We start from the raw sequence: 26,845 nt of genomic DNA, 5'->3' as shown, positions 1-26,845 counted from the left end.
ATCCCTGGGATCCTTGAGGGGCTTAAGCTCTGCTTTAGGTTTTGGTTCTTCTAAAACAGCTGATCGACAAGCTCTGCTATTTTAAAAGAAATCTTGAAACATCCTGGCAATCAATATGGGGGTCCTTGACATGAAAACATATCAATATGGGGGTCCTTGACATGAAAATGTTTGAGAACCACCGACTTTGACGATAATGATTTCAGCTAGATTAAATAAGTGGTCTTTTGTTAATAACTTAAGTTGTAAATCACAGAAGAGACAAAAACCGTATGTTTTTGAAGTCTACATAACAGACTAATACCTGCATAACATTTTGCCGGAGTGGACCATTCTTCTCCTGTGACCGAGCTGGCATCTCGGCCTGGTATTTGCATGGCGTTCCAGGGATATATTTGAATGATTCATCACCACTGTACATATTATCTCTGGTTCTACAAGAGATTTCCACCCGAGGCTACAGAGTCAGTTAGAACTCTATGACATCCTGCTCTGACAAGAGAGAGAGACACGCAAAATGACACAGAAAGAACAGCGAAAATGTTTACTGTGCAATCTCATCTCCCTAAACAAACTGGGCTCATGGATTTCAACATGTAGCCTGCTTGGGATCGTACACGTAGATATCGTGCATATTATTACGGATATCCTTTATATCATTTGTTTGTTATCGTTTTACTATTTGCTGCTGTGTTGAGGAACCAAAACCAAATAATTTTACTTATACTGCATGTACGTTTGTACTTGAATTTGTACGCAAGATGCAACAATACAAATCTTGAATCACTGTCATTGTATCACTGCAATATTTATTTTAATTTTACTGTAGTAATTCATACAATTAGAAACATTTTAGTTTGTAATGCCATCCTTTATTTAGTGTATATCAATTCCACCACAAAGCACCGCATCAAATAGCATTTCTAAATAAATAAATTATACAAAAAGGTGTTATATCTTATCATCTTATCATCATAAATGTCATATCTTACAAGGCAAACATTAATAGCATCGTGATACAGATGCACTTTTAATTTCATGAAAAAGTCCCTGTCAAAATGTTATTCACATTTGCTTATTGTCGTATCTTATCCTTTCGCAAGCTCAAAGACACCATATAAATAAAGTTGTACTCTAAATGTAGCCACTTAAACCCTATATATTTCCTCAGGGTCTTTACTTGGTTCCCTCCATTTCCTCTCTACAAAAAGGCTACAAGCTCACAATGCATTGCAACGTCACACATTGTGAGCTTGTAGATCTATGTAATATGTCAAACATTTAGACTACTGGATGAAATTCAACAGTGTCACCATGAAAGAAGGTGATGCGTAAATAACAACGTAATGGGTAGATTTAAAATGTTGGTGCATTTACTGATACAGTAGAGAGTCTAAAAGCCATTTCCATCTAATTGATGAGAAGCAGACAGAATGTGTCATTGAATATAACCGACACAAATAGAATCATGTCAAAACAAAACAAAACAAAACAAAGCACATACTGTAAATACATTGAGGCACAGTGGTGTCGCCAGTCAGCCTCCGCACTTTGCAGTTCATCCGTGACTGTCCTGAATTTGGCATTGAATGCCCATGACAGGCCTGCTGGCCCGTGTTGTGGAAAAATGCAAAAAAGTCCGGCTCACTTCAAGCCGTGCTGGCTCTCGTGGTGTCTACGGAGATCCACTTTGCGCTGGAAACCTTTGGCACAAATGTCACAGCCGAAAGGTTTGAAGCCTGTGTGTTTCCTGCTGTGAGTGATTAGGTTGGAGCTTTGACTGAAGGCTTTTCCACACACTTGACATTTATGGGGCTTTTCGCCTGTACGAAACAAAACATAAATAACAAAAGCATGTTGAATGCAATTTATTTATTTTGAACGTGATCATAAAAATGTCTCAGAATAATATCTGCTCTGCGACAGACAGCATAATTTCCACATGCCTCAACTGAGTTCTGATAACATGAATTTAACCCATATTAAGACTTGAGGTCAATTCTTAAACAGTTTTCAGAAAAAACTACTGTTACTCAGTGGTTCTCACACTCTCAAGAACCCCCAAAACGATATGTATTTGGCTGCAGACCCCCCCCCACCCCCCATCTCAAAATATTTTGTTCAAGGGACTCCAGAAGCAACGATTTGAATAAAAAATGTTCGCTTTAAAAATATATATTCAAAGATTTGCACAAATGTTCACGACTTTCTCTACAAGCATACTATAGTATAAGCTTATATATACGCTATTTTTGAATAGCCATGTGCTATATATATATATATATATATATATATATATATATATATATATATAGTAAAATAACACATGCTGCCCTGTTGAAACGGAAATAGCTGTGCTATGAAGATAGTTTGTATTAATCTTGTAAGGCAAAGAACCATGCCTTTGTTCAGATTTGTCTCCCTGTACATTCATTACAGAGACATGTGACGGCACACAGTTCCTTTCAGAGGCCTCTTTGCCAAGCAGGAAAACCAGATATGCAAATACCCAGAACATTTGTTTAACTTTCCTTTTCTGATTTATCAGTCTGTTATATTACTCCTGGAAGCATCTCCCATTTTGTGCACTTGGAAAGCAGAAGAGAAGAGTCGTAACTTGTCCACTGTTAATGACCTAAAGAATGACTGGATATTTGTAACACCACTGCTTATTCCCTCAAATAAACTTGCCCTCCAGTACTATGGGCATACAGTGTATACTGCATAGTATGTATAAAGACAGTATACACTTAATTTGCTATACAAATAAAGTCTATTATTATCATTATTATTATTACGTGTCACGAGGCGTGACCATATGTAGGTGTCATGTCATGACACGTGACCATATATGGAGGCGTGGGGTGACTAACTAACTAACTGACAGACGGGAGATGCAGGTTTTCTTTTCTTTTTTTATTACATTTTATCCCACGATTTTGCAACCCAGTTTTTTCACCCAGTGCCAATTATCTAATGTAATCCTGGGCGCTACATTTCCTGTGCCAACCTGAGGGGGCAGCAGACTGACCTCATGCCTCCTTCTATGCATGAGGAGTCAAAGCTGCAGGTTTTCATATAATACACTATTGTAGTGTACATTACGTTGTGTTTGTGCGTGGCTGCGTGCATGCGTGCGTGTATGTGCGTGCGTGCGTTCATGCGCCGTGCGGGTTACCTGTGTGAATGTAGGTGTGTTTCTTCATGTCAGACTTCTGATGGAACCTCTTGCCACAGAACTGGCAGGGGTACGGCCTGGTGTCAGAGTGGATCAGCAGATGAGTGGACAGAGTGGAGGAGCGCTTGAACGTCTTTCCACACATCTTGCACTCAAAACATTTCTCCTGATCAGAGACAAACGCACGCACAGCCATTAAACCTCAGTCTCAATGCCTCTCTGGTTCTTCAGTGGTCCAGGACATAAAATTCATTTTCACGTGGGTCAGCAATTTCATCCAGTCAAAGATTTTTACTTTTTGTGTACCCGTGGTTTGTTTGTTCTCTCGTTTCATCACTCCTCATTTCACACACATTTATCCTGAATCCTGTATTAGTTCTCTCTTCTAATTAGATTAATATCCTGGCCTGAACTTTCATAAAGAGCTGAAGAGATGGAGAGACCCCTGTTACACTGAACAAACACTCTATATAGCTTTAAGCTATAAGAATATAGAGGGATGCAACATTTACTTGTCAGGTCTTAATGGGGAGTCAAATACGTAAATGAGCACGTTGGATTTTACACTCCAGGTTTGATTGTGCACTGTAACAAAAGGAAAAAGAATGAGCTGCGAGTTGTTCTCGTACCTGGGAGTGGACGTTCATGTGTTGCTCCAGGCTGACGGCGTGGCCGAAGGTTTTTCTGCAGATGCTGCAGCCGAAAGGCCGCGTCCCACTGTGAGACCTCCTCACGTGAACCTCCAGTCCATGAGGGGTTGAGAAAACCTAAGATGTAGTCAATAATAGAAGAACTGAGTGATTGACTCAAATAAACATTAATGCGCACTGCTTTACCAACCATGCATGTTGCATTTACCATGTCTAATATTGCCCTTCTAAATGATGGGCACTACAGTATGTGTCTTTTTAGACGGTATTGTTTTCGCTTTGTTTTACACTTCCCAGCACTACATTTTAGTGTTGCCCCCTACATCACCCAGATGTCATCACATTACTGAATTATATATGGCTATCTTAATCAGCCTATAGTGCTTTAAATGTGTCTGCATCTGATAGGCGTCATTTATAGCTCACCTTTTCACAGGTGATACAGTGGTACGTGTTGGAGGTGGGTGAATAGTGGGTGCTGCAGTCCAGAGGTTGTTGTGGTTGAGGATGGGTGACATGGGGGGTGCCATACAGACTGCTTGGGTGCTGGAGAACACTGTTGCTGAATCCCATCTGCCGGATATCATAGGAAGAAGACACTTGTTCCCACGCATATGTGGGCTTGAAGTAGGGAGGGAATTCTGCCATGTGGGGTTCTGGGGGAAAACACACACACACACACACACACACACACACACACGCACATTGGCCATAGTCTTTTATGCAGTGGTCCTGACTCAAACTAATCAAAATTATTACAATATCCAATTATCTTAACCCATTTAGACCTGACATCGAAAGAATATACCGGTATATTCAAAGATTTGTGCCGCATTTTTACAATTTTTCAATAATCGGAGCTCGGTCAGAATTTCAATATTGTGCATGTCTAGTTTATATTGAAAAATCTTTAAAGTGTGAGAACTATTGATTTAGAACGCATTTGTAAAATCTGCCTCAGGTCGGACTCGTAATGGGTCAATGAGCGAATCTTTTTTTTGTGTGTGTGTATTATATTTGTTGCCAAGTTTCAAGGTCTATACTGTCAACAGCACAGCTGGTACTGTACATGTAGCATTGTAGCAACATTGAGGCCATTATCCTATTTTGCGTGGGACTGAAAAGTGACTGAAAGTGTCACACGTGACGTACTGTACGTACCAGACAAGTAGTATGGCTGTGCAGGGGGTCTGGTGGGTTCTGGGTGGACCGGTAGGGGACACGAGAGCTCTGGTTCCTCCTTGTCAAATGAAAACCCCACTGACGGTGCTAGTTCTGACGGGGTTCGTTCTGACGGGGCTCGTTCTGGAGATTCTGTGCTGTGCTTTTCAGATGGGACTTCTGCCAATGTGTCATAAATATACACATTTAAATTATTAAAGGGATTGCGACATTAAAAAAAAAGGTTTTGGAATTTTTTTTAGGTTTTCTAATCTCAATTGCACCCAAAAAACATGAACTTTTAACATTCAGTAGATTTTCTGTGATCTGGGGTTTTCTGGCTCAAACAGGTGCTCTGATTTGCCGGCAGATTGTGATGTAAGATCCTGCAAATCCCATATATTATGTCAATGGGATTTGCCAGCAGATGTCACTGTTTTCACTGTGTTGCCTGTTTTCATTGTAGCTCAAAAGGCTTCCAAACCCCAAAGAAAACTTCAGACCACAGAAAATCCACTGAATGTTCAAAGTTCAGGTTTTTTGGGTGTAATTGAAGTCATAAAACCTAAAAGAAAAAAGAAAAAAGAAAAAGAAAAATAAATGAAAATGAATGTCATAAAACCTTTAACAGATGGATTCATTCAATATATAAACATACACACACACAGTCACACACACACACACACACACACACACACACACACACACACACACACACACACACACACACAGTGTGTCGAAAACAAACGTAGCTGAACAGCACTATATCCAATAATAGAGTGTTAAATAGTTCTAAACCTTCTTTATCATACCTGTATGTACAGGGGTCCTTGGTTCATCATATGACCGGTGCACATTGTAAGACGCGCACCTTTTGTTTTTTACCAGGAATGATCGTGGCATGTCTATCAGAGAGAGAGAGGGCCACACATTTGTTTAAAAAGCCATCTTAAAATATGAAAATAAAGCACAATCAGTAATAAGACGTAGGCCATAAAAGAGATTAAAACTTTAAACGTTCCTTCAAATATTAGTTGCTGATACACTTCTATTATTAAATTAATGTCAACCCCAAAAATTGTTCATTATCATTATATTATAATATTATCATTATATATATATTATAATGGATTTTCCGGAAATCAAGCCAAAAACTATTTAAATGTATATATGAACAACAAAATATAATTATTAACTCACCTGAATTTGTCAATCCGGCAGTTGTGGATTTTATAATTTCCCCTTTTTTGTCTTGGAAATGATTCAGTCCAAAAATACTCCGTCAAATCTTCCCTCAAAAGTCAGAAACTAAAGCACTGTAAACTGTGCCACGAAACCACTAAACCATCAAACTAGACCGCTGTAAGCCATCACTACTAAACCACTGTACACACTTTCAAACTAACGCGCTGTCAACTATCAAACTAGTACTGTAACCCATCAAACTAAACCATGCTAAACTACAAAACTAACTGTAAACGATCAAACTAAACCACTGTATAAACTGCCAAACTAAACCACAGTAAAGCTCAAACCACTGTAAACCATCAAACTCAAGCACTGTAAACCATCCACCTGTTGCTCTTCATGTCTCCTCCCTGATTTTCAATCAGATAGGCTAATACTGCACTCTGAAACTCCTCCGTGTTCATTTAACCCGGAGAGCTCTGCGACCAAAGGGACTTTCAAATACAACCCCCAGAGTTAAATTGGCAATCCACGTTTTTTGAGTGCGTGGCCTCGAATCTGTTTTCAACCAATGCGGACCATGCAGGGCATGGGGCACATTTGGCCTCAGATTTCTTAACAGTTAACTAAAGACCTTGCAACTTACAAATGACTCAAACTTATCTAGGAGAAAATATGACTATATTTGGTTAATTTAAAAATGCTCAAGTTGTAGTATTGCTGGGCTTTAGCCTTATTCAAGAGTGAGAACTGTATATTATTTAGATTTCCTAGAAAAAAAAACTAAAAATAATAATAATAATTATTATTATTATTGATGATGATATTGATGATACTTCTCAAGTTATAATAAAAAGGAAAAGAAAATCAATCCTTCTACAAAAATGCATATAGGCTAACTTAGGCTATGTTTGATTTACAAGATTTTGGTAGGGCTATCCATAATGTTGTGTTGTGTGTAGGATTTAACTAACCTAAAGTAAAGCCACGAGAACAACACCTCCTAGATACACATACCAAACCAGTCTGGCTCACTCTTGTTTGTACTATTCTGCATTACTTGCAGGTTATTAATATTCATTAGTTCCTAACAGATTTTGCCTTCACTTCAAATACAAATCGCTTAGCAGCCTAAAGTAGTGGCACAAAGTCTGAATGACTTAACAAGGTATTTTAAACAGAGTAAAATAATATTCTGTAGTATTTTCTGTACACAAGAGACTGGTAAGTTATCAAGAAGAAATTAATCATGCATACAACTACAGCTGGGTGAAACGGGCAAAAGTATGACATCTTGTGGTTGTTGGTAGATGTTGCATGCACAAATTATACTGTGCAATGCAGGTGCCATGATGAGTACTTCATTCATGGCTATATAGAAAATAGGAAATGTAGAATAGAAGCATCAACCATCAGACTTCCACCTGTTATCTTGTTCCAAAAGGGAGGAAATTGTATCATTCTGTTTTGATTGATTAATGAAAGCAGAGGTCAATACAAAAGCAATGCTACTTTGTGGACGAAACCATGAAAAGCACAAAACTTGTTTACATCAGGGTCCACCGTTTTCAATTCATCATAACAAATAAAGACGTACAAATATACACTTCTATAGAAAAAAAACAGGAAATCATCATATAAAGAAAGTAAAAAGGGTATTTGTAAGGTATGAGGAAAGGGGAGTGGGTAGGTGGTCGGGGCCAGTTTTTGGGGCCAGTTTCGAATTGCAGTCGTCCCTATGAGAGCGGTTTTGAATTAAGGAGTCATGGGATTCACATTTCTTAATGGCTGTTGGTAGGGCGTTACACATTTTAGTGGCATTAATTTAATCCCTTGTTTGAGCCGAATCTGGGTTGCAGGTTGCACGTGGTTTGTTGAACTCCCTCTGGTGTTGTGAGTGTGGACTTCGTTGACATTAAGGAAGTATATTATTAGACAGGTACATGGGTATCTTGTAGACCAGATCCATTGCAAGATGCTGTACTCTGTAGTGAACCCTAAAGCCATTGAGGTGGGTTCTGGGAGTGAGGCCAAGTAGTAGTCTGACCAGTTTGTTTTGGGAAGTCTGGAGCCTTGTTTTAAGGGCCTTTGAGGTGCTGTGGTACCAAGAAGTGCATGCATAGTCGAAGAAACATTGTACGAGGGCTCCTGTTAGGGTCTTCATTCATTCAGTTAATATTAAAAATGCCCTTTTCGTGTCGTCTGTAATAGGTCTATATAAAACTCAAGAATAAATCATAAACAAATAACTATAAGATGACCTTTCAGATCAGGATTCATTTGCAGCTACTGTACATTAGCACGAACAGAGAATAGATAAGCCTGGACGATGCAGATGTGATAAACGATAAAGTAAACCATCATAAAAAATAAATAATGGAACCAGTTATAGAACAAGTTATTTTGGTGGAAAGGGGGATTGATTGGAGCTTCATCAAGACCGTTCACAAAACAGACTTGTTCTAGCTGCTCTTGCCTCTTGTGGGATATTCAAAGTACCGTAGATTGAGTATAGAAATTAGTCGATAGAGGGCACCATTACATTACATTTTGTTACAATAAAGCGAGGTCAAAATAATGTTGACGTCTATGCATTGTGCAAACGCAAAATTGAGCAGGATTCAAAATGAATTCATCTAGGAACATTCTCTCATGACAATTTAAAGGAAAACGGGTCAAATCCTTGGCCCAACATTATCAATTTCATTATTATTATTATTATTATTATTATTATTATTAATATTTCATTTCATTATCAATTTCATGCAAAATAAAGCCATGCAACAAAAATAGCCTTGATGAATTTAGGCGTATGACGTCTTCCTGTGTTTGCTATGTGACCGTTTGTTGACTTTGTTTTTGTTAATGTCAGTCAACTATCTAACTTACCCATTATGTTCGTGGTTCAGAGGTGTTGATCCTGTGCTTTGAGTTCCTGTAAATCCCGTAGAGAGATGCAGGTGAACGGATCATAGGCTAGCCTAGTAGGCTATGTTACTGGTATTAACTGTTAACATTTACACGTTCTTTTTGAGCGGTGAGCACACCGTCTTCCATATTGTTCCCTGTCTGTTTATGGTACCAGCCCAGCCTATAGGTGAGAAAGTGGCGCTGTTGAGCTTCACACTATAGCATGTGCATGATGGGAAGCTGAGTTTTTAGAGTAACCAGTCTTTATCACAGCAATTAGAGCAACTGACATTTCTGCCATCACTCATCAATCAATATAAAAAAGCTGATGTTTTAGACTAGGTCCTCAAAAAATAATAAAGTATGCAACTATATGTTAATTTTCTAACAGTCTAAGGGTGGGGGGCTGAGGGCTCTACTGATATTTTCTCTCTCTCGCTCTCTCTCTCAACTCTATACCATTATGGACAGAGGTCTACAACACTACACCAACACAATCAATGCTAGTACATGGACTTTGGCTTTCAAATCACACTTGTGAGTTAAGACAGGATCTTGGCCCGAAACACACATCCAGGTTATAACCAATATATACCGCTTAATGTGTTCTAAACTAAACCATTCATCAGTCAATGGCCTGGTCTGAAGAAGGGCAAGGCAAGTTTATTTGAATAGCACATTTCAACAACAAGGCAATGCAAAGTGCTTTACACAAAACATTAAACATTGAGACATTAAAGGAATAGTTCACCCAAAAAAGAACTACTGTAATGATAATGGATTACTCAGTCACCTCATGGGGACTTGAATTCATGGATATTTTAGCTAGGAGGACTTTGAAAGCATGAGTGTCTATTTCAAACAAAGTGTTTTTTGACTGGGGGGTCATATTTTGACAGCAGGAATTGCCTGTCATAATTTGACCCCCCACTATTAGGATGTATTAGGATGTTGATATTCATTCACCAGCCAACACTCCCCACTGACAGGTAAGGTACATTTATTTATAAAGCGCCTTTCAAAACAAATGTCACAAGGTGCTGTACAATAAATAAAATAAAATAAAACAAGAGCGACACATAGATCAACAATAAAACAACAACACAATGACAGAATAGTAATAAAATATATAAACATGCAGTACCATATAGACAGTATTACAAACAAAAGTGCTTACGAAACAAATGGGTTTTAGCAGCTTTTTAAACGTCTCGACAGATTCTGCCCCGCCCTTTTAATTTACATCAAAGGGCATGTGAGCTCAAACCCACAATTCAACATTTTGGTTTTAAGATGTTGATATTCATTCTGTATTCATCCTTAGGACCCCAAATCACACCTTGGAAAGCATGAGTGTCTATTTCAAACAAAGTCTTTTTTGACTGGGGGGGGTCATATTTTGAGGCAGGAATTGCCTGTCATACTTTGACCCTGTTAGGATCTGTCCCTCCGCTTACCTTGCCAGACCTGGCAACCTCTCCACAGACTGTCAGACCTGGCAACACTCACTTCCCCCTTCCACTCTACAGTCACATTCATTCCACCTGTGAACAATTCATCAATCAACCCTCCCCCTATAAGACTGGACTCGTTACAAACATGTTGGTCAGTTCATAGTTTGGTGTTGTCGATGTCCCCTGTGTGTTCCTGGTTCCGTGGTTCTCTGAGGTTTGATTTTTGGAATTATTGTTTGATTGCCTTGGACTCCCTTGTTTTTGCCTTTTTGCTATGCCTAGATTTTCTTTGTACTTTGATAAGTTTGGATTGTTTCCTGAGCTAGCATACAGCTTACATTTCTGTTTGTGTTCCTAGCTGCCTTGGATATAATAAATACTTTATTTACTGAAACTACTCTGCTCTTGCATTTGGGTTCAAATCATTCTGCAGCGTAACAGTATGAACTGACCAAAATATGAACCCAGCAGAGCTCAGACTTTTCCACTGTAAAGTGGTGGAGTTTGAACATGTAGTTGATCAGCTCAAGGCCTCTCCTCCTAACCGGCGTGCTGGATTGCAGAGACAGATTTCTAGCCAGCAGCTTTGGTTTAAAGAGAGACCATGGGTGAGTCATTTTGTCCCCCATTTGGATGTGGTCCGTGGGAGGCTAAAGGACTTTGACACCAGCTCTCAACCACATGTTTCCCAGCCGGCTCCTCACTTTGTTAGGGTAGGAGTGATGAGCCTGCGTCCCGCTAGCCTGGATGTTAACCAGCAGGGCACCCAGCCTATGGATTTTTTTCCCCTTTCCCGTGACTATGTTCCAGTTTGTTCTAATGAACAAGATCCCTTGTATGGCACCCTTCTGGCTCGGGGGGGTCCCCGTTGTGTCAACAGGCGGGGGGGTGTCTCACTGGGTCTCCCAGTCACCAAGCCCACCCGACCAGCCTGTCCTGACAGTGTGGGAAACCGGGGGCCTGCTAGAAAAAGGCATGGCCGCCTACACCGCCAGGAACCACCGCCACCCAGCCTGTCATGTCCAGCTGCAGTTCCGCCTGCAGCCCCTTCCCGTCCTGATGCACTCCCGCCTGCAGCGGTGCAGCCCCGTCACGGGCCAGCACTACGGCAGCGGGACCCCGGGGGTGTTTTTCCTGGGTGTGCAGCGTCTGCTGGGGTCCCGTCTCCAGAGCCTGCAGCATCCTCCTCGCTCCCAGTGACTTTGTCTCCGTTCCGTTTTCTGCCGCTCCGCTCTCCATCTCCAGAGCCTGCAGCACCCTCCTCATCCCCTGGGTGTGCAGTATTCTCTGGGGTCCCAGCATCCTCCTCGCCTCCTGGGTGTGCAGCGTCCTCTGGGGTCCCGTCTCCAGAGTCTGCAGCATCCTCTTCGCCTCCTGGGTGTGCAGCGTCCTCTGGGGTCCCGTCTCCAGAGCCTGCAGCATCCTCCTCCTGTTCTCCGCCTGCAGTCCCGCCTGCAGCTCTGCCTCCTCCGCCTGCAGTTCCACCTGCAGCTCCGCCTCCTCCGCCTGCAGTTCCACCTGCAGCTCTGCCTCCTCCGCCTGCAGTTCCGCCTGCAGCTCTGCCTCCTCCGCCTGCAGTCCCGCCTGCAGCTCCGCCTGCAGTCCCGCCTGCAGCTCTGCCTGCAGCTCCGCCTGCAGTCCCGCCTGCAGCTCTGCCTGCAGTTCCACCTGCAATCCCGCCTGCAGCTCCGCCTGCAGTCCCGCCTGCAGCTCCGCCTGCAGTCCCGCCTGCAGCTCCGCCTGCAGTCCTGCCGGCAGCATCTCCGGCGTCGCCTCTGCCTGCAGCACCTCCGGCGTCGCCTCTGCCTGCAGCACCTCTGGCGTCGCCTCTGCCTGCAGCACCTCCGGCGTCGCCTCTGCCTGCAGCAACTCCGGCGTCGCCTCTGCCAGCAGCATCCTCTGCGGTCCCGTCTGCAGCGTTTTCTGAAGCCCCGCCGCTGCAGCTTGCCTCTGAGGCCCCGCCACTGCAGCTCGCCTCTGAGGCCCTGCAGCTCGTCTCCGAGGCCCCGCCGCTGCAGCTCGCCTCTGAGGCCCTGCAGCTTGCCTCCGAGGCCCCGCCGCCGCAGCTCGCCTCCGAGGCCCCGCCGCTGCAGCTTGCCTCTGGGGTCCCGTCTCCTAAGTCTGCAGCGTCGTCTGCAGCTTCAGCTCCAGAGCCTGCAGCATCTCCTGTGGCTCCGCCTGCAGCACCCCTGGCGTCTCCTGCAGCTTCAGCTCCAGAGCCGGCAGCTTCTCCTGTGGCTCCGCCTGCAGCACCCCTGGCGTCTCCTGCAGCATCATGTCCAGCGCCTGCAGCATACCCGGCTCCGCTTCCACGGTCCTCCGCCTCGTCTCAGCCTCCAGGCCGCCCTCCGGACGGCACCTCCGCAGCCTCGTCCCGGCCTCCAGGCCGCCCTCCGGACGGCACCTCCGCAGCCTCGTCCCGGCCTCCAGGCCGCCCTCCTGACGGCACCTCCGCAGCCTCGTCCCGGCCTCCAGGCCGCCCCCCAGACGACACCTCTGCTGCCTCGTCCCAGCCCCCCGGACGTCCCCCTGAAGTCTCCAGCTCTGCCTCAGTTTTCCCTCCTCCAGGCCCCCTCCACCCACCCTGCGCGTTCCTCGTTATGTTTGTTGGACGTCTGGTATCCGTCCCTTGAGGGGGGGGTACTGTTAGGATCTGTCCCTCCGCTTACCTTGCCAGACCTGGCAACCTCTCCACAGACTGTCAGACCTGGCAACACTCACTTCCCCCTTCCACTCTACAGTCACATTCATTCCACCTGTGAACAATTCATCAATCAACCCTCCCCCTATAAGACTGGACTCGTTACAAACATGTTGGTCAGTTCATAGTTTGGTGTTGTCGATGTCCCCTGTGTGTTCCTGGTTCCGTGTTCCGTGGTTCTCTGAGGTTTGATTTTTGGAATTATTGTTTGACTGCCTTGGACTCCCTTGTTTTTGCCTTTTTGCTATGCCTAGATTTTCTTTGTACTTTGATAAGTTTGGATTGTTTCCTGAGCTAGCATACAGCTTACATTTCTGTTTGTGTTCCTAGCTGCCTTGGATATAATAAATACTTTATTTACTGAAACTACTCTGCTCTTGCATTTGGGTTCAAATCATTCTGCAGCGTAACAGACCCCCCAGTATTAGGATGTATTAGGATGTTGATGTTCATTCATCAGCCAACACTCCCCATCCCCCCTCAGCTAGGAGGGGTGCAATGTTTTTGGGGTAGTGGTGATGAACTGTAAGGGAACTATGTCAATTTGAGTGGCAATCCGGGAAACATTTTACCCTTTTTTGGTAGTGGCGGCAGTTTTGGTAGTGGCGGAAGTGGCTCAGGGGTAGAGTGACCAGATAGGAACCGCAAGGTTCCCAGTTCAATCCCGCTCCTCCAGAGTTAGTGTCGAAGTGTCCTTGATCAAGACTTTGAACCCCTAATTGCTCCTAATGGCAATGTGCAGGTTGGTGCCTTGCATGGTTTCCTCCGGCATCGGTGTGTGAATGGGTGAATGTAATGCACAATCTCTGTAAAAGCGCCTTGGATAAAGGCGCTATATAAATTTACTATTTAGGTTGTGGGCCCCAAACATTTGCTTGTTTGCCTCTCTGTCCTGACGAAAAGACACCGCTTTGCGATGTGTTGTGAGCTTGTAGATCAGCTATTTTTGGCAAATGTTTCCCAGAGAATAGGGATGCTCGGGTTCAAGTGGTTAAAAGTCAGTTCAGAAGTGAGATTGATTGATTGATTGATTGAAATATTTATTAACAGTTTGTAGAATTTACAGTACATTTTAAGCACAAACTCAATACAAAGACTGTTAACTGTGAGTGGACGACCCAATTAAGCATTACACTTGTTTACAACAGGGTCCACATTGTTCAATTCATCAAAACATTTAGAGACATACAAATACACTTCTATGTAGCTAAAGAACAGAACAGGAATTCATCATATAGGAAGCAAAAAGGGAAAAGATACATATACAGTGAGGGGAAATGGGGCGGGGGAGGGGGGGGGGGTTCAGATTTAACAGAGGCCAGTTTCGAATTGCAGCCATCCGTAGGTGCCCTTTGAGAGCGGTTTTGAAGGAGTCAAGGGATTCACATGTCTTAATGACTGTTGGTAGGGCGTTCCACATTTTGGTGGCATAGGAGCGAAAATAATTTAGTCCCTTGTTTGTGCCGAATCTGGGTTGTACATGGTTTGTTGCACTCCCTCTGGTGTTGTGGGTGTGGACTTCGTTTACATTAAGGAAGTATTTAGACAGGTACATGGGTATCTTGGTGGTGTATCGAATCTTGTGGACCAGACCCATTGCAAGATGCTGTACTCTGTCGTCGACCCTAAGCCATCCCAGCCTGTCAAAGTGGGCAGGGGTGAGGTGGGTTCGGGGGGTGAGGCCAAGTAGGAGCCTGACCAGTTTGTTTTGGGAGGTCTGGAGCCTTGTTTTAAGGGCCTTTGAGGTGCTGTGGTACCAAGAGGTGGATGCATAGTCAAAGAAACCTTGTACGAGGGCTCCTGTTAAGGTCTTCAAGGTGTTTTTGCTGACCAGTGAGGAGATCCTGTAAAGGAATCTTGTTCTTTGATTGACTTTTTTGATTACGTTGGTGGCCATTTTATCACCAGTTATCAGTGACAAGAAGGGATGAGACTCGTTGCAAAAACATCAAGGCATATGTCATTATAAAGACATGAAAGCAATAAGCCGAAACATACTGTAAACATAATAAATTCAACCACTTTGGACGCTAAAGTCCTTTGCAAGTGTGCCGTATTTAACTAGAATGCATTGGGCGTTTAAGTTAAATAACTCAGAAACTACAAAACATGTCAAAGTAAAAAGTTCCAGCATGTGTGCCCTCAGTAAGCTGAATTATAAAAAGTGTGAATGGAGTATCTAGGTGAAAGTGATTTTTGACGTGCTTATAGAGCTGCCAATGCATTCTCGATGGCAATAGCACGAACTTTGGCATGCTACTAGTCCTACATACTTACACCTAGAAACCCCATTCCAACCTATTTAGGTTCATCTTACGGTGGACATGTTTGCCTGAAAAGGAATCTTTGAAATGTTTCATAGTTTTAGAAATATAAGGCTTTCAAATTTGAGACATTTATAATGGGGCTCAATGGCAGCTCTATAGGCATGTCAAAAATCACTTTCACCTAGAAACTCCATTCACACTTTTTATAATTCAGCGTACTGAGGGCACACATGCTGGAACTTTTTACTTTGAAATGTTTTGTAGTAGTGAGTTGTAACTTAAACGCCCAATGCATTCTCTATGGCAATAGCACAAACTTTGGCATGCTACTAGTCCTATACATACTTACACCTAGAAATCCCATTCAAACTTGACTTCTGAAAACACATCTGTTCAGGAAAACCTTCCCCTAGAGTATACAGATTATATTAGGCCTATACATAACCTTTCTGACAAAACTACAAAGTACAATAGTTCACAAACTTCACATGCAATTAAGGTATGAGATATGTGCAGGTCCCATTTTAACAATACACAATACCACAGAGACCGTCCAACATGCGGAAGGTTTTATCTTAATTTTATTACCAAGGAAATAATTATGTATATACAGTAATAATAATATCTCAAACTTATATAGCGCTTTTCTGAGTACCCAAAGACGGTTTACATGGGGGGGGCTTTACAGAGGTAACAACAAAAAAACAGTTAAAGCTAGAAAACATTAAAAAGACAGTGAGAAGGGTTAGCTACATAGGAAAGGCTATATTGAACAGGTGGGTCTTGAGGGCGGTTTTGAAAGTTTGGAGGGTGGGGGCATCTCTGAGTCCACAGGGTTGGGGCAGCAAAGGCAAAAGCTCTGTCACCCCACATACAGAGTTTGGTTTTGGGGACGTCGAGGAGGTTTGCATCACTAGACCTGAGGGAGCATGACGTTTGAGGAGGTCACAGAGGTATGGGGGAGCCAGGTTGTTTAGTGCTTTGTAAGTGGTGAGTGTTTTGAAGTGGATTCTTTAAATTCTTTACAACATAAGCATGGCTTAATTTAAGCTAAACCTTATGAAACATCCAAACCACTTCATCATGTTAATTGGTTGTACAACAAATTATTTGTCATTCATCATGATGTATATGCAGTATATCTCAAACATTGGATAATTTAGAAATAACAATTAAACCAATATACAAAAGGTGATTGAGGGTTTAGGTATCGGATTCTCCTCCAAAGTTGGGGTTGTTGAAAGCAGGCTGAAAGAGAAGAATACAACCTATTATTATTCTCTGCAGATTTAGATTTAGACATAAAGTACATAAGCTCACAAAGTGCACCATGTTGTGTTGTGTTGTGCAATTTGTTGACATTTGCTGATTTGCGCCAAGAAAAAAAGCTGCATTTCCCCATGCTAATAAAATGAATAATGGGTGCTGGCACATCACTGGCAAAGATCATTAAATTACGAAGACACGTCCACTAGTACAAAATAATGTCTCCGCCAAAGTGGGCACAGTCAGTTCAATTCTCAAATGGAATAGTCGCATAACTGTAGTCCTAGGTTTTCAGAAAGTACAGTACACAATTCTCCTGTTTAGTTTTTAGCTGCAGCTTGGAACTGGAAACACATGTGAAGGTGTGATGAGACTGAGTCTGAAGGCTCATACATAGTCTGGATTTACGGTGGTGGGGTGACCACCGAACTACAACATGACGTCACGAGCCGCGGTGAAGAGCAAACCACCGCCACCGCTCCAGCCCTTCTCTCTGTTTTTACTCACCACCGCTCAACGTTATTTCAGCTCCGGTGGTCTCCGGTGGTGAGCTGACCACCGAAAATCCAGACTATGAATAGGCCTTGAGGAAGAGCATTGTGCTCGAAACGTCACAGTCATCTTAAGGGGCAAATAAATTGGCACTTATCACAGCATTGGAGCCCACAGTGTGCGAGCGTCTTTGTATACTGCTCACCGCTCAGCCCCTGCCCAAGTTTGGATTGGATGTGGATGTGCATGTCTTTGTACTTTTTTCGTGTCACTTACCACATCAACATCAACCTTATTGGGTGTCCTCGATGGCAGGCTAATGCCGCTCAGTTTAATTCCTTTAACAGTGTGGAGGTAGTATAGCAGTCCAAGTATCACGGTAACACCCATGATGGCTCCAATCGTAGCGCCGGCTATCACTCCACTATCTATACAAACAGGACACAGAGTGTATGAGTCAGATTGTTGTGAAATCAGATGCACGTTAAAGCTGCAATCCCTATAACTTTCATGTCCTTACACCAGAAAATATACTGTATAGTTTCAATAATCAAACAAAGGTGTAGTAGCCCTATAAAGGCACGTTGTACTCCAAATTATACCTTACATTTTAGTAAAGAAGAAAAGCTGTTGTTTTGACCTCGGAAGGTCGCCCAGCAAGCACGGTCAGGATCTGGACGAATTAGTGGGGCCAAATCAAGTCAAACCAAGACCTGATTTCAACCAACATAAATACTGCCCACTAAGATGGACATCCCTGGAAGAGTCGCATCGAGGACAGATCAACTTAAGTCATATCATAACTGTCAGATCTGGCCCAGAATAATGATATTATTTCAACTGGTGAAGACGTCCTGGAAATGACGTAAAGATCATCCCCATATGGGCTATGATCTGGCCTAGTGCTGAACGTCATCATAACATCATGATGACACCATTTGGCTTGTTGGGTCTTCACCAGGGTGAAAATACTGATGATGTTTCAACCCAGACACAATTATAGGTGTATTTAGATTGAGTATCATGGTTCTAGGCTTGTTTTTAACCCAGCACCTGAATTTGATGTGTACATGATGGCTCCAGTTCCCAAAAAGCACGAGTAACAACTTACTGTTGAATGGAGCTGGATCAGTGGGGATGACGATTCCACCGCCTTCATCTGTTGTATAGTCTGAAACAAGTTGGAAAAGCAAGTTTAACCTACCGTTATGTTGCATACACCATAGTCATAGTGAATTGTTGTATGTATTGTACACTACCATGATTTCCCACAATGAGTTAATCAAACTAATCAATTTATTAGAATATTAAAGAAATATGTTTCTAAATCACACCCGTGTGAACTGAGTGGTGCAACTCCGTCCACAGCCCTCCAGGAATGCGCCCAGGGGGCTGGGCCGGTTCCATACTGTACTGTATAATACTGTAACTGTACTGTACTGTCATACCCGAAATCATCATTAATATGTGTGTGTGTGTGTGTGTGTGTGTGTGTGTGTGTGTGTGTGTGTGTTAGGCTGGGCAACAGTGACGGTTGGTGGTGAAAACGTGCTCGGACGGACCAAGGGACACAGCAGGAACCCAGGGACCCAAACACACATACAGTAGCCCCGCAATGGAGTGGTTGCACCACTCAAAAATGTGAAAACGTCTACTCAAAAGTATCACGTATCGATGAGAAATTGGTAGTAAATCAAAGTTTAAAATGGCAGTTTACAGCATCAATCTTATGGAAATATGCAGCCTCTTACACTGACGATGGCGACAGGCATAACCTCTCTTCTGAAGGCAGTTGTTGTCATTCCAGCGTCCGTCAGGGTACATCTCCACACAGTTCTCTTCTGCTATCTCCCCGGGATGGAAAGCCATATTGGGCTCACCAGGAGCCCAGTTCAGGTACGCTAGAGATGTGCCGTCTGTCCAGGCCCAGCCAACTATAGGAAAATAATGCGTTAGAACCGGTATTCATATCTAGTGGTAACAAGGGTTGTACAATCATGCTTCTTCCAGCTGAGACAAATTATATCCTTATCATTGCATGAAAAGGTCATTCATGTGTTTGTTATGCTTAGACTACTGTATAAGGCCTCATTTACACTGGCAGCCAAATCTAGCCTGAGTCTGATCTGTGCCACATCAAGATTGAAATCCGATTTGTTTAAATAAGTCTAAATGCAGACAGGTGTCACATACAGTCAAATGTGACACGAGGTTCGATACCCGGCCGGGTCATACCAAAGACTCTGAAAAATGGGACCCTGTAGTGCCTCCCTACTTGGCACTCAGCATCAAGGGTTGGATTGGGGATAATTCCCTGCGACATAGTAGTGTCATATCCAGGGGTGTACTTGTACATCATGTCCAAGAGGTGAACTTTAAGCTGCCTCACGCTACAGAAACAGGAGATAGGCTCTTGCCCTATGGGCCTCATGGCTCTGCAAAGACTTACTTTACTAATTAAAGCACTAGGTAACAGTCTTTTGAAAGCTGCACAATTATAAATAAAGTTCAATATCAATATCATAATGGGACCAAAGAAATACCATCCCTGCTACAGTATCAATCTCCCTACTCACAGTTGCTGTCCCTGGTGAGACCAATCCACACGTTGTGATATTTGCTGTGGTTCATGGTTCTCAGGAACTCCATCTCAGCTCTGCTGTGGATGGAAACCAGTTCTCCTCTGTGTTGCTGACATTGGTGGCGGGCGTCAGGCCAGGAGGAGCCAGACTTCTGGTTGACCACTAGGTAACAATGGCGGCCGTAAGGTGTCCAGTGGTGCAGGCACTTCCCATCCCCAGGGGCAGGAGTTGGCGGAGGCTTGTCTGAGAACAAGCACCATGCATTATAATAGCCACTTTAGACCTGAGAACAGATTCTACAAATGCCTTCTAAATCCTGACAGTTTTCTGGAAAAACCTATGTTTCTATATCAGTGGTGCTCAAACCTTTTCATGTCAAGGACCCCAAATATGAATTGGTCGCAGACTCCCATCTGAAAATATGTTGTTCCAGAGACCCCCAGAAGCAAAGACATGAATTTAAAACGTTTGCTGTCAAAGAATATCAATTTATTTTCATGATTTTTCAAAAACAGCAGATCTACAAGCTCATAGCACGGCACTCGGTGCCGCACTATGGGCTTGTAGATCTGCTATTTTTAACAGCTGAAGTTTAAAATTATGGTGGTTAAAGTGGTTAAAAGCTAAGTTGACACAGATGCGTCCTGCAGGTTTAAATGGGTTAACTACTTTCAACCTGGCGTCCCTGTCATTATATTATTATATCCACAAATATTGCAAATATATTGACATATAGCCTATAGCCCTATAGTGCCTATACTGTGTATAGATATGCTATATTTTGTTATTTTAAAATGTAAATTTAAAACTAAAAAAATGCAAAAACGCCTTTTCAAACATCTACAATCCCACAACTTGTCGCATTGCTTGCAGAGAGGCTATTGTTGCTATTCATCATGCGACAGAGTCCTACACAGGGTATAAGGAGAATATAGGGATTAAGTAGTTAAATGTGCCATCTACTTTTAGATCAAAGAAACATTATCATACATGTTTGTGTAATGTAACATGCTGGAACATTATGCCTCCTAATCAAAACATTGGAATATTCAATTCAATGGTGGTCAGAATTCACTCTGTATCTTACCATAAGAGATTTTGCAGATGTAGGCCTTGGGGTCATCACATTTGGTGTCATTCCACGTCCCGTGGACTATTAGGCCTCCGTGCATGCTCACGCAGCCTTCACCTGTGTTGCTGCTGGGCTCTCCTGGGCCCCAGTGCGTATAAAACACTGGCCACCCGTCTGTCCACGTGTAAGAATTACTGTCCGCCTACAATGCAAGATGCACAGTGAAATTACTTTTCTGCGTTTACCCAGCCGATGGCTTGTCAGGTGTGTCGAGTCTCTTAATTGCAATGGAGAAACAACCATGAGCACAGAATGTGACCGATTATTTTGCCCCACATTGTGCAGTCCCCAAAGGAAATATTGGACCCATTCGTCACAAGCCAAATAGTCACAATCTGCCACTAAATTTGAATTTCAGACAAACAAATCAGGGGGAAATTATCACTGTTGGAAATCTGTCTGAAATTGTGCGTCTGTGCGTGCGTGCGAGCGTGGGACCCAAATACGAGCCTAGCTCAGTGTGAATGGCCCGGCTTCATGCTCAACAGTGTGTGGCCCGAATGCAGCCACAATCAGGTCGTACTCTAAACAGACAGACATAGAGAGAGAGACATAGAGACACACACAGCCCAAAACAACAGATTTACTGAAATTAATTACCGCACGCCTGAGGCCAATCCAGGCATCAGCCTTGCCCTGCAGCACCACTCCAGATACGAACGCCTGTTCGTAGCTCATGTCAATGCTGGCCAGATTGCCGCCGCGTTGCTGACAAGCTGCCTGAGCCGCCTCCCATGTGGCTGGCTCCGTCACCAGAAGGTAGCAGTTGTTGTACCAGGAGATGTATTCACCCGAGCAGGGTGTCTTGGTCGGGGGTGGAGGGTTTATGGAGCTAGCTGGACATCACAAGATAGGAAGAACACAGAGAATGTTATCAACAGGACCTCAAAGGATTCTGTTTTATAGAAAATGTATTCGCACACACTCTCACACACACACACACACACACACACACACACACACACACACACACACACACACACACACACACACACACACACACACACACACACACACACACACACACACACACACACACACACACACACACACACACACACACACACATTATTATTACAGCCCTATATCCATTTCGGCCATTTGAAAATATCAGATCTACAAACTCACAATATGTTGCCCGACTCGCCTGTGATGTGTGATCACACAATGTGACGCATTGTGACTCTGCCATTTCAAAAGATTTGTAATGTATGCATTTCATACATTTGAAAACTTGTGATATTCTGCATAATGAGAGTACTATCTGCTTTTGGTACTTTAAAGTGCATTTTGATACCAATACTTTTGTACTGTAAAGTACATTTTGAATTCCGGACTTTTACTTTACTTACAACTAACAGATTGCATTGCAGTATTGATACCGTTACTCGAGTAAAACATTTGACTACTTATTTGGCCAGTGAGATTAGCCCAGAGTGAAGACAGTGAGCACTGACATTTCTTCCTGGAACACACAAAGCTCCTCTCCTCGGTACAGGCGTCATCGTTCCACTTCCCGCTCACCAGGGGGTGGTGAGTCATCGTCACGCAGTCTTCCTGTTGAGGAGCAAAAATACAACCTGAAGCTATTTAGGTAGACAAATCATCATCATCATCATTTTTCGACCGCAGTCGAAATCGTGGATTTCACAATATCACGCCAGACTTCCCGGTCCTTCATTGCCATCCCCAGTTCTTGCTTACTGATGCCTGTGTCTCTAGCGATGACATCAGGGAACGACAGTTTTCTACCTCTGGTCTGCTTTGAGGCAGGACTCCAGAGAAGAAGTGAAGATATAACCTCATTGTCAGCTCTGTAGCAGTGGCCGGCAAACTGTGTTCTTCTGGATCGGACTAGTGAAGAAACACGGGGAAGGTTGCCGTATATTAGATTAGTCGATGGGTGGCTCTTCCAACACAGATTTTGCGCTCTCATTAGAAGGCGGGTGTAAGGCCATCCAACCGTTTCTCTCGTTTCTTTGAATGTGTCCATGTCTCGGAGCCATAGAGTAGAATCGGCTCAACGGTCGTCCTAAATATTTTTACTTTTAACATCCTACTAAACTGGGATGACCAGATCTTATGCATGTCATTGCAGGCTGACCAGGCCATACCCTTCCTGGTTCGTAGTAGATAAATAATCCAGCACACATTTGTGTTGTAGAACTCGCCTTGATTTAAGTCAAGTCAAGTTAAGTTAGTCATGTTAAGTCAAGTTCTATAATACAGTGGTTTCCAACCGTTTTAGCCTGTGACCCAAAAGAGGAATTTGTTGTCTCCCCGCGACACAACTAGTGAAAATAGCAGATCTACAAGGTCACAACGCGTCGCCACGTTGTGAGCTTGTAGATTTTCTAATTTATGGAATTTCTTAGATGTTTTCTTTGATTGCTTCATGTAATCATTGAATTTAGTTTTTATTCATGAAAATGTTTGCTTTTTTGGGAACGTTTTTTTGAAAATGTTTGGAAAGGATCATTCAAAACAAAAAACAAAAAATCAAGGAACCCATAAAAACATGTCCACGACCCACTAATGGGCCCCGTCCCGCTGTTTGGGAAACAGTGCCATACCCAATAGGTATGGCAATACCCAATAGGGTTCTCACCGTCCCTCCCGCATTGTTGGGCTCATTGCTGTTCCAGTTGGTGTACAGTACTGGACTGATACCGTCACACCATCCATACTGGTTCTCCACCAAAACATCCGACAGGCCAATCCATGCTGGGAGCTGCAAGTCCCTGAGATAGCTGGTCACGAAGTCTATTGAAGAGAGGAACATGGCAAGTTACCCCACTGATCCGCTTTCAACGTTTAAATGAAGGGATTAATTCTTTCGCTCTCGCTGATCGCCTTACCATTTTCATATTGGCTGTCAATTACAGCCAGATCTCCTTCCTGTGCCTTGCACAAGGCGCGAGCATAGGACCAGTTGGCTTTAATGTCATCCTTTTGTCCTCTGAACAGGAAACATTTATTGTTGAAACGCAGCCAACCTGCAATCACAAAGACAAAGGCGTTATTATGAAAAGGAAAGAACTCAGGCTAGTGTTTCACAAGACATTAGATTTTGGTGAGCTACAGATTGAGCTGCATTTTTTCCAGCTGATTTGTTTGTTTGATTGATTGATTGACACATTTTATCTTAGAGTACAGTACTCTCCTGCTCCCTGCTCTTCTATTGAGATGGCTCAGTTGCTCAGTGGTAGAATGGCCGGTAGAACAGCTATACCCAAGCATGAGGTTCCCAGTTCGATCCCGGGCTCCACCAGAGTTAGTGTCGAAGTGTCCTCCTTGACCTTGAGCAAGACGCTGAACCCCTAATTGCTCCCTGTGTGCAGGTTAGGTTGGTGCCTTGCAAGGTTTCCTCTGCCATCGATGTATGAATGTGCGCGTGAATGGGTGAATGTAATGCCCAATCTATGTAAAGCGCCTTGGATAAAAGGCGCTATATAAATGCACCATTTAGTAGGTACAACTGGGGGACAAGAGGAAGCTTAATATTCTGTTTTAGCTTAGCAGTATACATTTTGGCGCTCGCATGGGAAACCTGGGTTAAAATCCCCGGTTTGGACATTCGGTATAGCTTAGGGATTGCAAAATGAATCAAATAAATGACGTTTGTGTGTGTGCATGATGTGCTTGTTTACCTGTAGGACAGTTGCCTTCCCAAGGCTGTGTAGGTGGCGGAGGGGTGTGGATGTCTCCAGGGTACTTCTTGCACACATACCCTGCTCGTATGCCACAGTTCATATCATTCCACCCTCCTGAAGGAACAGACACGTACAATAGAATGAACATCGAGGGCTATACATTAACTCTGTTTTTTTAAGATTATTACATTTCTTTTTTCTAAATCTCACTAAGTATACAAGAATAGAGTGTTGCAGTCCCGCCCCCTTCGAGGGCACCAGAAGAGAATTTCCCATTCATTTTCCCACGTTTCAGAAAGTATTTATTTAAAGACCTTGTGCTGTGTACAACACTCTTTCTTCGGTCTAATTATTTGTCTGGCCCAAAAAGGTTTGCTTATTGTCATGATTTGTCATCATCCGAGGTGGCTTTGTCCGAGGCTTTAACGGTCTTTAAATAAATACTTTTTGAAACGTCTATGGAAAAATGAATGGGAAATTCTCTTCTGATGCCCTTGTGTTGCCCTTAGTAGCAGGACTGCAGCGTTTAAGAGTTTAAGTGATAACGCTGGAGTCTCTATTCTGGCATGTAATACTAAGATAATTTACAAGCTTACAATACGATGCATTGTGAGCTTGTACATCTGCTATTGTTGTCGTACAACTGTGTCTTTTAAGCATGAACCGCTCAGTGCGAAGAGAAAAAAGAAAGTCAAAGTCATACGATTTGTCACACGCGTTACCGCAGTGAAATTTGTTCTCCGCATTTGACCCATCTCTTGGAGCAGTGAGCCGCAGCCAAGGAGCGGTGAGCTGCAGCCGTGCCGCGCTCGGGAATCATTTGATTAGTAGATTTGACCCCCCAATCCAACCCTTTGATGCTGAGTGCCATGCAGGGAGGCATTGGGTCCCATTTTTACAGTCTTTGGTATGACCCGGCCGGGGATCGAACCCACGACTTCCCAGTTTCAGGACACTCTAACCACAAGACCACTGTCTGGTCATTCAGTGATTCTAAATGAATGAATTGACACACTGTCAGTAGACTATACCTTGATGTCTGTTCATGGACACACAGAACTCCTCCCCGTGAGCATTGTTGGGCTCGCCTGCACCCCAGTGAGTATAGATGACAGGAGACTGGTCCATCCACCTGAGGTTAGAAGTTAGAATGAGAACTTATATATTGTCATTCTTTATCATACTACTACTACTACTACTACTACTACTACTACTACTACTAATAATAATAATAATAATAATAATAATAGCTTTATATAGCAGCATTCAAAACAGAGCTTTAGAGTTAGATCAAATCCATAAGAACTATAAATAGAATATTTAACACAATAAATAGAGTAATAAAGCAATGGAAACTACACGTTTTCATTCATTAAAATAAATCTTTAATCAAATCAATGATGATCAATGATCAAGTTTTACTCTGTAAAAATGGTGTTTGAGAAATTATACAAAGGTGATCTTTATCATGTGGTCAATACAATCAAATGCAATGCATTCCCAAAGAACTTACATGGCTTGTCCATCTGTAATACCAAACAATACCATTCCAATCCACGCTGCAGAGACCTCGCCTGTCCCCACCTGGAAAACCAACACCACAACATTTCAATCATAACATTTCATTATATTTCTTGCTATGAAATACATATAGGTGTATGGGCAATTGATTGTATAGAATATGTCTCTGGGCATGTTCACACTGTCCTCCTTTTAAAGCCAAGCTTCCCTATTCTGGGAGTGAACATTCTGTGAAAATAGCAGATCTACAAGCTCAGGACACATGACATGATGCAGCGCAAGCTTGTAGATTTTTTGGTGAAGAGTCGTGGTGCCCTAGTTTTGTCAGTGCTAAATCCTTTATCCCTAAACTTCTTTGCCTTTTTTACAATTATGTTTTTCATAATTGTAAAAACCATTTAAACTTTAAATGGTCAAATACTTGTTTACATGAAACCTTATGGGAAATTACCAAAAGGCTTTATAAAGGCGCTGGTCAGTGCTCTTTGGGGTCTGAGTGGAGTGCTATCAGAAATGTAATTCTTAATTTAAGAATAGTTTATAGAGTGTGTCTTAGGCATGTTGGCTCCACAACAGGTCTTCAGATTGCCACTATAAGCAATAGCCTGATGTATGAAGTAAATTGTGTCCCATACCACTGTGTGCCCTACGTGTCTTTCATTTACAGCGGAAAACAAAAGCGCTAGTCTA

General features: G+C 43.0%; 2 protein-coding genes across 3 annotated transcripts; both read right to left on the bottom strand.

Moving 5' to 3' along the window:
- Positions 1-877: 877 nt before the first annotated feature.
- Positions 878-6,724, bottom strand: gfi1b (growth factor independent 1B transcription repressor). 2 transcript variants are annotated; one of them, XM_083793145.1, is made up of 7 exons: positions 6,190-6,724; positions 5,802-5,894; positions 4,981-5,169; positions 4,255-4,484; positions 3,808-3,945; positions 3,179-3,344; positions 878-1,823 (listed from the first exon to the last, which is right to left on the bottom strand). In XM_083793145.1, the coding sequence occupies exons 2-7, from the start codon at positions 5,890-5,892 to the stop codon at positions 1,645-1,647; spliced, it is 993 nt and encodes a 330-aa protein (XP_083649271.1). In that variant the 5' UTR covers positions 5,893-5,894; positions 6,190-6,724; the 3' UTR covers positions 878-1,644. The 2 variants fall into 2 exon arrangements, with proteins under 2 accessions (XP_083649271.1, XP_083649272.1); XM_083793146.1 differs by having other exon boundaries at positions 4,990-5,169; positions 6,190-6,723.
- Positions 6,725-16,712: 9,988 nt separating this feature from the next.
- Positions 16,713-26,250, bottom strand: LOC310878979 (macrophage mannose receptor 1-like; the record flags this gene model as incomplete). Its single annotated transcript, XM_083793394.1, has 13 exons — positions 26,148-26,250; positions 25,666-25,766; positions 24,632-24,748; positions 23,840-23,977; positions 23,590-23,744; positions 22,439-22,538; positions 21,582-21,817; positions 20,937-21,123; positions 19,844-20,092; positions 19,019-19,201; positions 18,379-18,438; positions 17,544-17,695; positions 16,713-16,757 (listed from the first exon to the last, which is right to left on the bottom strand). The coding sequence occupies exons 1-13, from the start codon at positions 26,180-26,182 to the stop codon at positions 16,713-16,715; spliced, it is 1,758 nt and encodes a 585-aa protein (XP_083649520.1). The 5' UTR covers positions 26,183-26,250.
- Positions 26,251-26,845: the final 595 nt, after the last annotated feature.

Source organism: Protomyctophum parallelum (genome assembly GCF_964188405.1).
Source record: "Protomyctophum parallelum genome assembly, chromosome: 21".
In the NCBI taxonomy this organism is placed as follows: domain Eukaryota; kingdom Metazoa; phylum Chordata; class Actinopteri; order Myctophiformes; family Myctophidae; genus Protomyctophum; species Protomyctophum parallelum.
The sequence above is the reverse complement of the archived record's forward strand: the minus strand, read 5'-3'. Positions and strand labels throughout refer to the sequence as shown.

Coding starts and splice junctions, on each gene's coding strand:
- gfi1b (XM_083793145.1), bottom strand. CDS start 5,892: ATGCCACGATCATTCCTGGTAAAAAACAAAAGGTGCGCGTCTTACAAT. Junction 3,345..3,807: donor ACATGAACGTCCACTCCCAG/GTACGAGAACAA, acceptor GTCTCTGATCAG/GAGAAATGTTTTGAGTGCAA. Junction 1,824..3,178: donor ACACACCTACATTCACACAG/GTAACCCGCACG, acceptor TGTTTCGTACAG/GCGAAAAGCCCCATAAATGT.